Source organism: Bos indicus x Bos taurus, chromosome 24 (assembly GCF_003369695.1).
Source record: "Bos indicus x Bos taurus breed Angus x Brahman F1 hybrid chromosome 24, Bos_hybrid_MaternalHap_v2.0, whole genome shotgun sequence".
NCBI lineage: Eukaryota > Metazoa > Chordata > Mammalia > Artiodactyla > Bovidae > Bos > Bos indicus x Bos taurus.
The window spans coordinates 14,113,299-14,129,837 of record NC_040099.1 but is presented as its reverse complement, the minus strand read 5'-3'; the positions used below and the strand labels follow the sequence as shown (position 1 = coordinate 14,129,837).

General features: G+C 36.1%; 1 protein-coding gene across 2 annotated transcripts in view; it reads left to right on the top strand.

Moving 5' to 3' along the window:
- PIK3C3 (phosphatidylinositol 3-kinase catalytic subunit type 3) overlaps positions 1 to 16,539 on the top strand; it is a 165,776-nt gene that overhangs the window by 117,438 nt on the left and 31,799 nt on the right. For both annotated transcript variants that reach the window (XM_027526401.1, XM_027526400.1), the window contains one exon: positions 10,369 to 10,443. In XM_027526401.1, the coding sequence (XP_027382202.1) occupies positions 10,369 to 10,443 (75 nt within the window). The remainder of the gene's footprint in view (positions 1 to 10,368; positions 10,444 to 16,539) is intronic.

Below are 16,539 nucleotides of genomic sequence, written 5' to 3'. Positions count from 1 at the left end.
ACACAACAGTAGGATACAAATTCTTTTCAAGTTCCCATAGACTGTAAGCTAGGAGACACTGGAACATATCCAGGGACATAAGACAAAGTGCAAAAATTTCTTGGTCTAAAGGTATTGAAATCATACAAAGGCTGTTTGTTTATCACTGTGGAATTATGTTAGAAATCAGTATCAAAAAGTATTTGAAAATAAGCCACATATTTTCAAGTGCAGTGTGACTTTACCAAGAGAGATCTTTGAGTCACTGAAAGCCTTAATAAAGTTAGCTTGAAAAAAAACACAGAGAATGATTGCAGAGAAGAAAACATTTAAATGAGAAATTAGTATCAAAATGAGAAGTTCATGTTAAAGATATTTAAAATATCATGTATGAAACAAGATGCCAGTCCAGGTTCAATGCACGATACTGGATGCTTGGGGCTAGTACACTGGGACGACCCAGAGGGATGGTATGGGGAAGGAGGAGGGAGGAGGGTTCAGGATGGGGAGCACATGTATACCTGTGATCGATTCATTTTGATATTTGGCAAAACTAATACAATTATGTAAAGTTGAAAAATAAAATTAAAAAAAAAATCCCATGTATTTGGAAATTAAATGTCCACTTTTTAATGATGGGTGTATCTAAGCTATAATAAGGAAAACTAGAAAATATTTGTACTAGAATAAAAATGAAGAGAATTTACCAGAATTTGTCGCAGGTGACTAAAGCTGCTCAATACAATTAAATACAATGTGGAATCTTGAATAAGATATGAAAACAAATAATGAATACTAGCATAAAATTTTGTGAAATTTGAACAAAATCTGTACTTTAGTTAATAATATTGTATCACTTGTTAGCTTCCTATTTTTTTTTACAACATATTTCTTTATATTCTCAAAATTGAATTAGCAGTTTCAAGCCTCATTCAAAAATTTTTTAAAACTAAGATAATAAATTTTCTAGATTTTTAGCAGTAATACTAGATGCCAGAATACATGGAACTATATCAGTTTTGAGTAAATATAAATTAGAAATCTAGCATTTTATTCATACTAAGTCAAACTAATGGATCAAATAATCCCAAGGAGGAACGCACTCAGGCACATAGTAATCAAAATGATGAAAATTAAAGACAAAACATTAAAAGCAACAAGGGAAAGCGACCAGTAACATACAGGGGAACTCCCATAAGGTTACCAACTGATTTCTCAACAGAAACTCAACAAGCCAGAAGGGAATGGCATGATATATTTAAAGTGATGAAAGGGAAGAACCTATAACCAAGCATATTCTACCCAGTAAGACTATTGTTTAGATTTGATGGAGAAACCCAAAGCTTTCCAGACAAGCAAAAGTTCAAAGAATTTAGCACCACCAAACCATCTTTACGATAAATACTAAAGGCAATTGTACATCTCTAAAACTACCATTTAATAAAAAAACTTGTAATCACTTTTTAAAATCCAGGTGCATAACAGAATTGTCTTGGAAGTCTTTGAAAAATGCAGATGCTCAGATATTGCTGTTCTCCAAAGCTCCAGGTGTGTTTCTAATGAGCAGCTGTGTTTAAAAACAATTGGACTGTATGATGATCTTTTACTTTTATTAATTTGTTTCACTTTTTCTATTTCATATTTAGTGCTCCCTTTTCATTTAGTTTATGTTTTCCAATTTCTCAGTCTTTTTTTGTTTTTTTCTTAAGCCTTTATGAAGTGTAGCAGAAAATCTTTTGCATACCTATACATATAGTATTGTGTATGCTGTGTGCTTAGTTGCTCAGTTGTGTCCGACTCTTTGCAACCCCATGGACTGTAGCTCTCCAGGCTCCTCTGTCCATGGGGATTCTCCAGGCAAGTATACTGAAGTGAGTTGCTATGCCCTCCTCCAGGGGATCTTCCCAATCCAGTGATCAAACTCAGGTCTCCCAAAGTGTAGGCAGATTCTTTACTGTCTGAGCCATCAGGGAAGCCCTAGTATGTGTAATATATAATATATATATTTTAGAAAATATGTGAATTTTTGCCCAGCTAAGAAATGTTAATTTTTTTTACTTGAAATATACATATAATCCATAAATATTGACTAAAATTTGAAAACCCTGCTCACTTAATGAGAGTATTGGAACAATATTTTATATGTGCTAAATGTCATAGTATTGTGCCTTTTATATAATGTTTCCTTTTTTCCCCAAGAGCTAATGAGAATATGACTTTTCTAATGTTAAAAAAAAAGCTATTTAAATTGTACAGTTAACTCCAAATTAGATCTTCTTTCTGATAAGAGCATTACACATTTATTCATATCCTGATAACTGATTTGATAACAGACCTTCTCTTTATCTTACTTTGAATATTCTTCTGCTTTCTATATATATTGCTACATTACAAAATACTTTTTTTTTGTTTCAATGAGTTTGGTAGCATTCCAGGTAATGTTAGGGGTTGAAAGCCATTATTTAAAGAGGAGTCAATGCAGCATTGTACTAGAATCTGATTATTGGGCGTTATCATATGGATACATGTATAACTTTCATTTTAAAAAGTAATATTTTAGGTTTTTGGTAGAGATTAAGAAGAAGAATACGATTAGTTATGGTGACATTTTATTCCAGGTTATGCAGGGTGTCAAGTCTGTATCATGAAAGTAATGTGGGAACACTGATTATTCTCACACTCATATCTTTACTAAAGAAAGGGAAATGGTATTGTTTATTTGTCTATATTTCTCTATATTTTACTTTAAATCAAAGTTGTTTTACAAAATCAGTTTCAAGATGTTTATTTCACGTGGAATCAAAATGCTAATGAAAAGCACGCTTTTGACAAAGTTGTCTGGAACAGGTATAGTGTTCCCATTATACTTAAAGAATATTTTCAGTTTTCCTAAAACTCTTCTGTTCTTCTCTGTGCCATCTCAAATCATCCTGAGTACTGTGTTTATGTCCTCAGTTTCTGAGGCTTATCCTAATCTTGCATCAGATATCTTTTTCAGGATGTAATCTTTTCTCTTAAGTTTTGATATTTAAATTACTGAAACACCCCCAAATACTCACTTTCACCATTAATATGTATGAAAGAGAGAGAGATCATACGCTGTCTGACTTGATGTTAAAAGAAATTTCCTGAAATGACATTTCAAGAAATATTTATTACCATAACTCACTGAGGCAGAATAAAAGGCTCTTTCTCATACATTTTTTATTACTTGGAAAACAATCCAGTAATAACAAGGAAAAATTACTGAAAAAGCAAATTTGATGACAAAGAATAGTTTATAAAAGCATCTTACTTTATCAGTAGTCACTAAGTAGTGTCTGACTCTTGCAACCCCAATTGGAATGTGGCCCACCAGCCTCCTCTGTCCTTGGGATTCTCCAGGCAAGAATACTGGAGTGGGTTGCCATTTCCTTCTCCAGGAGTCTTCCTGACCCAGGACACAGACCCAGATCTCCTGCATTGCAGGCAGATTCTTTACCAATTGATCTACAAGGGAAGCCCTACTTTATCAGTAGCTGCTGCTGCTGCTGAGTCACTTCAGTCGTGTCTGACTCTGTGCGACCCCGTAGATGGCAGCCCACCAGGATGCCCTGTCCCTGGGATTCTCCAGGCAAGAACACTGGAGTGGGTTGCCATTTCCTTCTCCAATGCATGAAAGTGAAAAGTGAAAGTGAAGTCACTCAGTCATGTCCGACCCTCAGCGACCCCATGGACTGCAGCCCACCAGGCTCCTCCATCTATGGGATTTTCCAGGCAAGAGTACTGGAGTGGGGTGCCATTGCCTTCTCCGACTTTATCAGTAGAGACAAGCATAATTCATACATGTTTAGTTATATGAAAATTTTAGGTCAAAAATATTATTGCTGTACATGTGAATAATTTTCATAGAGATAGCTAAACAACTTGAAACAAAGTAGTAATAAAAAGTAAACTAATTCTAATTAATAATTAATAAGAAAGTAGCTAGTATCACATGACAACTCAGACACAATCATAACGTAACAGTGTTCTTTTTGATGCTGTCTTCATATGCGTATATCAGTAGTTTTGTATTTTGTATCCTTGACAAGTGGAGGCCAGATTTCTAAGGGAATCCCTTATTAGTGAACACAGGGTGCTAATAAGTTCTAATATGTTCTCAGTTCTCTTTACCAATACCAGGTGTAATGTCTTCAGTAACTCACTAATTTTTAAGTGGAGAGCTTTCAGTCATTTGTAAAACTGCATATTTTGCAGCAGTTTTAGAGTAGGGCTACCACAGGTATCATTGGAGAAGGAAATGGCAACCCACTCCAGTGTTCTTGCCTGGAGAATCCCAGGGACGGGGGAGCCTGTTGGGCTGCCGTCTATGGGGTCGCACAGAGTTGGACACGACTGAAGTGACTTAACAGCAGTAGCAGTACCACAAGTATCATCCAGCAGCATTGGCTTCACCAGGGCACTTGTTTGTAAGACAAACTCTCAGGTCTTTCCTCTGCTGATGTTGGATCAGCATCTCCACACAGGATTCCCAAGTACATTAGAACACTAGAGACGACTTTGATATGTATAAGAATCACTCTGGCTACTGCCCCCTGGAAATTCTGATGCAATAGGAATGAAGTAGGGCTTAAAAGTTTGCATTTTCACAAGCTTCTAGATAGTAGTGAAAGTGCCAATCTGTGTATTCTATGTTGAATAGTAATGCCTTAGATCAAATATCGGTCCATTTTTCCCTAAAACCATTCAGATAAGTAAATATATTTATGCTTTTTAGGCCTGGTGGTCTCTTTTGCAGCCGTTCACCCAGGCCATTGTAGTGCTCAAGATATATTGAAATAAATGGGTATGTCTCTGTTCCAATAAGTTTTCTTTATAAAATGTAAAAACAGAGGGAGACCAGTTTGGGCCAGCAAGCTGTATTTCTTCATCCGTTATGTAAATGACCCTCAAGTCTCCCAGTAGCCTACTAACAGTTTCTTTCAGCAGAAGTTAACATGACCTGACTGTAGTGGTTTACACACGTAAAAGTTAATTTCTTCTTTGTAAGAAGCCCAGGTGTAAGCCGATGTGGTTGGAGTTTGAGCTCTTTAGGAATATTAGGGTCAATCAAGGTCTCCTGGTTAGTTCGTGCTTTAAAAATGCTAACCGTTAAGACTCTATTTGCCTACATCTCAGTGGACAGACCTAACTTCAAGTGAGCCTGGGAAATGTCTTTAGTGTAGGCACATTTTTGCCCCAAAAATCTTGGTTTAGTTTTGTTTTAAGGAAGAAATATAGATAGGGTATTGTGTTGTTGACAAACCAGTAGTCCTTGTCACACTACAAACTATATTTTGAGAATAACTGATTTGTTTAGTCAACTGTAATTGATTTGTAACTGATTGTTAAAATGCAGCTATGGGCACAGAATTGGAAAAGGTCAGTTTTCAATGCTGTCCCAAAGAAGGGCAATGCCAAAGAAGGTTCAAACTACTGCACAGTTGCACTCATTTCACATGCTAGCAAGGTAATCTCAAAATCCTTCAAGCTAGGCTTCAATAGTATGTGAACTAAGAAATACCAGATGTACAAACTGGATTTAGAAAAGACAGAGGAACAAGAGATTAATTTGCCAACAGCCACTGGATCATAGAAAAAGCAAGAGAATTCCAGAAAAACATCTACTACTTCATTGACTATTCTAAAGCCTTTGACTGTGGATCACAACAAACTGTGGAAAATTCGTGAAGAGATTGGAATACCAGACTACCTTACCTGCCTCCTGACAAATCTGTGTGCAGGTCAAGAAGCACTATTTAGAACCAGACATGGAACAATGGACTAGTTCCAAATTGGGAAAGGAGGCTGTATATTGTCAACCTGCTTATTTAATTTATGCAGACTACATCATGTGAAATGCCAGGCTGGATGAAGCACAAGCTGGAATTCAGATTGCTGAGAGAAATATCATGCAGATGACACCACCCTTATGGCAGAAAGCAAATTAAAAGGAAGAACTAAGAGCTTGAGGAACGTGAAAGAGGAAAGTGGAAAAAGCTGGCTTAAAACTCGACATTTGGAAAACTAAGATCATGGCATCCAGTCCCATCATTTCATGGCAGATAGATAGGGAAATGGTAGAAACAGTGACAGACTTTATTTTCTTGGGCTCCAGAATCATTGTGGATGGTGACTGCAGCCAGGAAATTTAAAAGATCCTTGTTCTGTGGAAGAAAAGCTGTGATAAACCTAGAGACCATATTATAAAGCAAGAGACATTACTTTGCCGACTAAGGTCCATATAGTCAAAGCTATGATTTTTCCAGTAGTCATGTATGGATATGAGAGTTGGACCATAAAGAAGGCTGAGTGCCATAGAATTGATGCTTTCGAAATGTGGTATTGGAGAAGACTCTTCAGAGTCCCTTGAACTACAAGGAGATCAAACAGTCATTCCTAAAGGAAATCAACCCTGAATATTCGTTGAAAGGACTGATGCTGAAGCTGAAGCTCCAATACTTTGGCCACCTCATGTGAAGTGCTGCCTCATTAGAAAACACCCTGTTTCTGGGAAAGACTGAAGACAGGAGGAGAAGGGGATGACAAAAGTTGGATGGCATCACTGACTCAATGGACATGAGTTTGAGCAAACTCTGAGAGATGGCGAAGGACAGGGAAGCCTGGTGTGCTGCAGTCCATGGGTTCACAAAGAGTTGAGCATGAGTGAGCAACTGAACAACCAGGAGAAGTGAAAATTATTAGACTAATAATATGATTACAAGCTTTTGGAATGATAATATCTTTCATTCATTTGGTACATATGAATATTTTTGAAATAGATATACTTTTATATCTAGTATTAGGGTATGGTGAGTTACTCTTAAAAAATATACTTGAAATTAAATATGTTACTGAGTGTTGCACCCATCAAAGTGGCCACTTTGTACTGTTTGCTGCTACTGCTAAGTCACTTCAGCCGTGTCCGACTCTGTGCGACCCCATAGACAGCAGCCCACCAGGCTCTGCCATCCCCAGGATTCTCCAGGCAAAAACACTGGAGTGGGTTGCCATTTCATTCTCCAATGCATGAAAGTGAAAAGTGAAAGTGAAGTTGCTCAGCCGTGTCTGACTCTTTGTGACCCCATGGACTACAGCCTACCAGACTCCTCCATCTGTGGGATTCTCCAGGCAAGAGTACTGGAGTGGGTTGCCATTGTCTTCTCCTTGTACTGTTTAGGGGGAGTGTAAATTGACATAGCCACTATGGAGAACAGAATGGAGATTCCTAACCTAGGAATAAAGCTACCGTATTATCTAGCAATCTCACTACTGGGCATATGCCCTGAGAAAACCATAATTGGAAAAGACACCCTGTACCCCAGTGTTTACTGCAGCACTATTTACAATAGCTAGGACATTGAAGCAACCTACATGTCTGTAGACCGATGAATGAATAAAGAAGCTGTGGTACATATATGCAATAGAATATTACTCAGCCATAAAAAGGAACACATTTGAGTCAATTCTAATGAGGTGTATGAACCTAGAGACTTACTATACAGAGTGAAGTAAATCAGAAAAATATCATATTAATGTATATGTATGGAGTCTAGAAAGATGATACTGATGAACCTATCTGCAGGGCAGCAGTGGAGACACAGACACAGAGAACAGACCTGTGGACCCAGGGGGCAAGGAGTGGGTGGGAAGAAGAGAGAGTAGCATAGAAACATACACGTTACTGTAATATGTATACTACGTAGCCAGTGGGGTTTGCTGTATGACTCAGAAGATCGGACAGATGCCATGTGACAATCTAGAGAGGTGGAATGGGGGGAGAGAGGGGAAGGAGGTTCAAGAGGGAGGGGAGATATGTATATATATATACACACAACTATGGCTGATTCTTGTTGATGTATGGCAGAGACCTATACAATATTGTAAAGCAATCATTCTGCAATTAAAAATAAATTTTAAAAAATTAAAAAATAGCCACTCTGGGAAGGAGGAATTACACAAAGTACAGTGCAAAAGTGGTGTGAGCGATGGAGTCTAACTTAGGTTTAAACTCCAGTCTGGTGACTTTGGACAATCCTGTTAATATCTGGAACCAGAGGTTTTTTCATTCAATGGATATTTATAATACTTAATTTACATCATTAAAAGGGTTAGTCATAATGAATGTAATGTGTCTATTTAAAAGCCTAGCCTTCAATAAATTATAACTTTATAATTAGGTTGGTGCAAAAGTAATTGCGGTTTTACATTGTTAACGTTTGCCATTTGATATTGGAATAATTCTTAAATAAATGTGGTTATTTTATACATCCTTTTAATGTGGATTTCTCACTTCATGTGTTTTTGCTAATGACTTACTGCTTTGGATTTTATATCTATTTTAGACTATAGAAATCATGTTAGACACAAAGCAAATTCAAGTGATTGTTTTATTCAAGTTCAAAATGAGTCATAAAGCAGAGGAAACAGCTCACAACATCAACAATGCATGTGGCTCAGGAATTGCTATCAAATGTGCAATGTAGTGGTCATGAAGTTTTGCAAAGGAGATGAGCAAAGTTCTGCCTTGAAGATGAGCATAGTGGCTAGCCATTGGAAGTTAACAATGACCAACTGAGAGCTCTCATCAAAGCTGATCCTCTTACAGCTACATGAGAAGTTGCCCAAGAACTCGGCGTCAACCATTCTACAGCCATTTGGCATTTGACACAAATTGGAAAGGTGTAAAAGTTCGCTAAGTGGGCTGACCACAAATCAAATAAAGCATTGTTTGGAAGTGTCATCTTATTCTGCACAACAACAACGAACCATTTCTCAATCGGATTGTGACACGCGCTGAAAAGTGGATTTTAAACGACAGCCAGCAACAACCAGCCCAGTGGTTGGACCGAGAAGTTCCAAAGCACTTTCCAAAGCCAAAGGGTGCACCGAAAAATGGTCATGGTCACTGTTTGGTAGTCTGCTGCCCGTCTGATCCACTACAGTTTTCTGAATCCTGGTGAAACCATTACAAAATGCTCAGCAAACTGATGAGATACACCAGAAACTGGAATGCCTGCAACCAGCATTGGTCAACAGCATGGACCTAGTTCTCATGAAAACGCCCGACTGCACATCTCAGAACCCGACACTTCAAAATTTGAACAAATTGGGCTATGAAGTTTTGCCTCATCCGCCATATTCATCTGACCTTTCTCCAACTGACTACCACTTCTTCAAGCATCTTGACAACTCTTTGCAAGGGAAACGCTTCTGCAATCAGCAGCATGCAGAAAATGCTTTCAAGAGTTCATCAAATCCCAAAGCACAGATCTTTGTACTTCAGGAATAAACCAACTTAGTTCTCTTTGCTAAAAACATGTTGATTGTAGCAGTTGTATTTTGATAAATAAAGATGTGTTTGAGCCTAGGTATAATGATTTAAAATTAAGGGTCCAAAACTGCCATTACTTTTGTACCAACCTAATAATTGAAGATTGATCTAACGGTAATGTCATTACTTAAGTCATTTTTGGACTTCCGGTATGGCCTTCAGAACATGTATTAAATGAACATTAATAATATTAATTGAATTTAGACAGGATTAGTGCCGTTATTAACAAGTGGTCTGATTTTTATTTTCCATAGTGACTGAAATAAATGTATGTTTGTAAATACTGGCATAGTCATGTGTATTTGCAAATTTTATTTATTGTTAGGTTATTAATGAGAGAAACAGAGCAGAAAAAATTCAGCTTCAAACAGATGTTATTTGCTTAAATTTTTTGAGCATTTTTCAACATGTGCCAGGTTTCCAGATTTTATGAGAAAGAAAAAAATGAGACAATGACTGGTCCTGCTTATGTAATTTTTCTTAATTTAGAGGATTATGCTATGAACTTTATACATGTTTTTACAACTCAAGTGAATTCATTCATTGTTCTTTCTGCTGCCACTTCAAGATTATTTCTCTAAAATTTGTTTTAATTTTACATTTACTTTTGTCATTGTGTAGATAAGATGGTTGTGGTATGATTGACTTCATTATGTATGTTTCTGCGACCCTTTATTCACTGTCATTCTTAACATATACCCAGTTTGAAGTGAGAAATGATAGACACGTGTTATAATTAAGGTTTCTACAATCTCACTTAACTTTGGTTAAAATGACTTTTTAACAATTTGACAGAATTTTGCATGATATTTTTTCTGATGCAAATAATAATTTGAGTTTAAAGTGATAACTGCTTCATAGAATCAAAGATTACACATTTTCTTTGAAAATTTAGGTAAGAAATTGAAAAGAGTAGTAATCAGTTTAAAATTAAATTAGCTCAAACTGCTTTTGTATTCAGTTGTATGTGTAACCTGGTTTGCCTGTGTTTTTCACAATTCTTTTGCTTTTTTGTTTTTGAACTGTTATTGCAGCTGGATATTGCGTGATTACATATATTCTTGGAGTAGGAGACAGGCACCTGGATAACCTTTTGCTGACAAAAACAGGTAATAATGGCTAGTAGAAGGTATACATTTTATATGCCAATGATTTTTGCTGTGGAATCTACTTCGTAATAAAATAAGTTGCCTAAGTGAATATAAACTGTAGTCTTAGAAATCCCTCTATATGGTACTTTTAAGAACATACAAAGGAAATGCCTATACTTTTTAAGAATTGCTATAGTAAAAATCCTGTAGATGATCATATAGCCTTTACTTCTTGAAATGCCTCCTCTAGTAGAAAGCCCTTATTGTCTGCAAGTAGTCCAGTTTATTACTGTATAGCTCTAGTTTTAGAGTGTTTAAATATTCTTTCTCTTATCAGACAACACCAATAAGTCGCAGTATCAGTCAACACTGAAATCACATTAACCTCCACCTTTAATTCTTTACCTTTTCCTCTTGGAGGTATTTGGAATAACTGTTATCACCCTCCTTCTTCCTATTAACTCCTTGGCCCAATGCTTTAAACACCTTTTCTGTGCAAACAACTTCCAAACTTACTCTATTTCAATCAGTTTCACTAGCTATTTACTTGAAATCCTAAATATACAGCTATTTGTAAAAGTTATTTTCTTCTTCCACTACCTGCCTAATAAACTGTTCCTTGCTTGATTTTCCCATCCTAATAAATAGGAACATCATTTACTCAGTTGTTTAAGCCTCAGAGTTGGGAGTTATTTTTAATTCCACTATTGGCTTTGTTTCACATATTGAACATATTATCAGATTGTATCTACTGCTCACTAAAATGGATAATGAAGTTAACCCCTCTCTTCATTTCCACTGCTTCGACCCCATTTGAAACCACCAGTATCTTTTGCCCAAACTGTTTGATTAAAATATGAACTCTTTAATGCAGGCATTGTGGCTTGCCCAACCGGTTTGAATGTCTGAATGTGGAATCACTCCTGTGTTGAGCCAGTGCTCTTGTTTTGTTCTTCCTGGGAAGCTCTTCTGTCAGATCTTTGCGAGACTTTGGTTCCTAAGCTTAAGTTTGAATGGCATCTTTTTTAGAATAGCCTTTTCTAACTCTTGAGTCTGAAATAGTGTATACCTGCCACCCCACCCCTCTCCATTTCTACTTACTCTGTTTTGTTTTCTTTGCAACACTTACCACCAGCTTAAGTTATCTTTTTTTCAAATACAATTCAACAAGTATTTATTAAGCACCTACTATATTTTAGGTGTTCTAGGTGCTAGAGATACCAAACAAAAGAGACAGAAATCCTAGCTCTCATGGAGCTTATTGACTTCTTAACATCATCCATCCTCTTCCATTCAGGATGTAAGTTCCCTGAGAACAAGGACCCAGTCCATTCACTGTGCCTCCAGAGCCTTGAACAACATTCAGCTCAAATGTTTGATAAATTATTGTTGAATTAATGAATAAATATTTCTTCTCTTCTATAGAGCTTTTTCTTCCCTATGCCATATGATCCAAGTTTTTTCAGCCCTCCACAGAAAGTAGATTTTAAAGTACCCTTAAAATAGTCTCTCAGGTAATGATATTATCTATTAGTATTTCTCCAAATTTTCATGCCAAGAATTTAACATCCAGTGTAGCCTCACTAATTGCTAATATAATAACTGTGTTATTCATGTAATCTGCAATTTCATATATTCAACTTTAAATCTTTAGTGTGAAAAATTATCTGGTAAAATTTGCATGTGGAACTGTCTGTATCAAGGCCATACAGTCCCTTTAATAATCAAAGCCTGAAAGAATGTAACCAAATTGAATTGGAAGTTGGAGGTTCTTGCCAAATTTATTCATTTAGTAAAGTATATTTTTTATAAAATGTTATGCTGTGTTTGAAAAAAAAAATAATTTGGAAAATGTTTACCTGTGTTGTTTTTTAGCTCTCTTTTTCAGTTGAATCTTTTAACCACAGAATCAAACTACAAAAATAATTACATTTGTTTTTATATTGTAATCATTTTATAACCACAGTGGAATTCTTTAATGTATAGAGTAGCAATATATCTGTAATATTTAGGTATTGTTCTAGGTGCTGACGATTCACAGATCTTACCTGTCTCTTTTAGAAATTGATAAATAAGAGACCTTTTTCTGTTGAACTTTGAGAGCTGTTCTGTCTTGTGTGTGTCTATGTGTATTGATGGGGATACTTTAAGAGTTAAGATTTGGAAAGAAAGGTCTATCTAATATACTTTTTTGGCCCAGGTCATAGATACTTGCGGAGAAGGATATCGCAGCCCACTCTAGTATTCTTGTCTAGAGAATCCTGTGGACAGAGGATCCTAGTGGGCTGCCATCTGTGGGGTTGCAGAGAGTCAGACACAACTGAAGCGACTTACCATTCATGCATGCATTGGAGAAGGAAATGGCAACCCACTCCAGTATTCATGCCTGGAGAATCCCAGGAACAGAGGAGCCTGGTGGGCTACAGTCCATGGGGTCGCACAGTGTCGGACACGACTGAAGCGACTTAGCAGCAGCAGCAGCAGCAGCAGCAGCATAGATACTTGTGGAAACTGAATTGTAAAATTTCAGGAACAGATTTTAAACTTCTTGTCACCAGTTTTCCACTAGAGGGTGCTCTAAATTTTGTTTTTGAAGAATAAAAGCTTACCTTAAAATGTCCTGGGTAGGAAGCATGTCTGTTTCTTTTAAAACAGCATTTCTCCAAGTTATTTCTTCTTAATCTCTCTAATTATTTCATCCATTTATATTATACAACAGCATTTTAAACCTTCCTCACTGGGATAAATATTTTCAGTTCTGGGGTTTAGATTGAATGAAATTGGATTATGTGAGGAAAAACAAGTTATATCAAGACAAATGGAAGTATAATACATTCCTCAACTTCCTGAAGTTTATAATGATTTATTTTAAAATATTTGTGTCTCTAGTTGTTTTTTACTAACAGTCCATATTTCAGAGTAGTTTCAAGTTATGTTAATTACGTATGTTATAATTTGACTAGAGCTTCCCTGGTGGCTCAAACAGTAAAGAATCTGCCTGAAATGCGGGAGACCTGGGTTCGATCCCTGGGTTGGGAAGATCCCCTGGAGAAGGAAATGACAACCCACTCCAGTATTCTTGCCTGGAGAATCCCATGGACAGAGAAGCCTGGTGGGCTACAGTCCATGGGGTCACAAAGAGTTGGACATGACTGAGCAACTAACACACACACACACACAAAATTTAAGCTATATCATATATATAATGAAAGTTTCTCTGTCATGTTTGACTTATTATGTGCGACTCCATGGACTGTAGGGGTTAATATGTCATTATAGGAGTTAATATGTCAGGCTCTGAAGTCAAATTCTTTGAATTTAAATGGTCCCTCCACCATTGGATGACTGAGCATGTTATCTATCTGTGTCTCAGTCTCTTCTTCTCAATGTATAATAATAGAATCTCTCTCCTGGTGTGAGAGTTGAACGATTTAATATGGTAGAATTTTGTATGGTACCGAGTACCCAGTAAACATTCCTTTTGAGCTATTATGGTTTTGTTTATTTCACCACCAGAAAATAAGAATGCCTTCCTTTTTTGACTTATATAGCTGTTATCATAATTGATAACAGCTGGAATCATGATTTTAGAGAGAAGCAAGCAATGTATTTCTAGTTTTTTTTCCTACTCCAGAATCCAAATGCCTTCAAGTTACTGCTCTCTGAATTCTCTTTTGAGAGTCTCATTAATTTAATAATATAGGAAGCTTTTTAGAGGAAAAAGTTTGATGATTTAATGCTATCCTCTCAGTGTTTTAAGGTGAAAGTGAATGTGAAAGTCGCTCAGTCATGTCCAACTCTTTGTGACCCCAATTTTCCAGCTGAGAATACTGGAGTGGGTAGCCTTTCCCTTCTCCAGGGGATCTTCCCAACCCAGGGGAAGATTTATTTTATTTTAAAAATAAATATGATTATTTGTTTTTTTTTTTCAGGACATATTTTCAGGATATCATGAATTGGTGATATTCAAAATCTTTCTTAAGTAGAATGAACTTAGTTACTATTCAAATGGTAGTGCTTTCTCAGCTGTTTGCACTTGTTATTTAGTTTGGAGGATTAAGCATACTATAAAATCTAAAACTACAGACTTGTTTTCTTAATGTGCTTGTTTATTCTCTGCAACATGAGAGAAGGGAATATAAATAAAGTTTTGTACATAGTAGGCACCCAGTAAATGCTTTGGAAAGAAATAAATGAACTAGGTTTTTTCATATCATTTTTTATCTTTCTGCAGGTTACAGAAAAATCTATGTCCTATCAAAACTTATTTTTACTATAGACTGTGGACATACTCTTATTTATCAGTTTGATTTGTATTTCTCAGTTGATATATACAGAAGAGAGCCAAGCACATAAGACCTTCCCTTTTATCCATAAATACTTTTTTAGTCTTTATTGATCATTACTTTAGATGTTTAAATAGTGAGAACTTGTCCTCATGAGAATAGTTTTCTTTTTAACATTATTTAAAATCTGCTCTTTTGAAAGTTTCTTAAATATTCAGTGTCAGGAAGTAAGTCTTTTTGTTTACTGAAACCTGTCATAAGGAAAATGTTAATAGTTTCCTTATAGCTGCCTTTAAAAAAAAAAAAAAAAAAAGGTTCTTTGAAAAGAGCATTGTTTCTTCTCATAGAGGTAATCAAAAGTAATAGAGGGCTATACTCATTGTGCCTAAGGAGACAGAGATTACTTCATGGAAAGAGTAATTTAGATGGGGTCATTAAGAATGTGTTGGATTTGTATGGGATGCAAATGGAGAAAAATATGCAGTCCAATAAAATACCCCGAAGCTGAAATAAGCCAGTCCTTTTCAGGTAATATATAGTCTGGTTGGAGAAATTTGAAGTCAGATTGTGGAGGAAAGTCAGTCTACTTCCTTTTGGATCACCTATTATATGACAAAGCTTAATTCATGTCACTGAAACTGAAGTAAAACTATAGATTAGGGTAGTAAATATTTTAATATAAGTTTTATCAGATTATATATTCCTTAATGCTGCATAGACACTATTTTGCTTCAAAATGAATAACTTGAAGAGAGATTACATTTTGGTGTATTTCAAAGAATTTGAAGTTTCATAAATGAAAATATTAAAAAATTATTTTCATAGTAATCCCTATAACCAAAAAAATGTGTCAATTTTTAAGCTAGTGAAGTTGAACAACACAAGGAAACTGTAACCATTGGTCTGAATCATCATTTAGATGATTCATCTTGCCACTGTCCCCTCCACAATGACCTAACTGAAGCCGAGAGTTGTACTCCTCGGCATAAAGTAGATCAGAAATCCTCAAGCTTCTGAGTGTATCAGAATCATCAGGAGAGCCAGTTAAAATACACACTGCTGGTCCCCAGGCTTAGATATGATAGGGCCTGAGAATTTGTTTTAGTAGCAAAGAATTACATATGATAGGGCCTGAGAATTTATCTTAGTAGCAAAGAAAACTAAGTAATTATCTGAAATGATTATTAAGATTCTTCTTCCTTTTTAAAATCCTTTTTTATCAAGTTTTTAAAACTTTTTATGTATATTGGAGTATAGCCAATTCACACTGTTGTGATAGTCTCAGGTGGACAGCAAAGGGACTCAGCCATATACATACATACATATATATGTGTGTATGTATCCATTCTCCCCTCTCATCCAGGCTGCCACATAACATTGAGCACAGTCCCTTGTGCTGTACAGTTAAGTTCTTGTTGGTTATCCATTTTAAATACAGGAGTTTGTTCCTGCCCATCCCAAATTCCCCAACTATCCCTTCCCCCAGTTTCCCCCCATACCCATAAGTTCATTCTCTTAAGTCTGTGAGTCGGTTTCTATAAAGGGTATCATACGATATTTCTCTTTCTCTGTCTGACCTACTTCACTCAGCATGATAATCTCTAGGTCCATCCATGATGCTGCAAATAGCATTATTTCATTTTTAATGGCTGAGTATTATTCCTTTATATATCTGTACATCTTCTTTATCCATTCCTCTGTTGATAAACATTTAGGTTGCTTCCTTGTCTTGGCTATTGTAAACAGTCCTGCAGTGAGCATTGGGGTGCATGTGTCCTTTCAGATCATGTTTTTCTCCAGATATGTGTGCAGGAATGGGATTTATGGG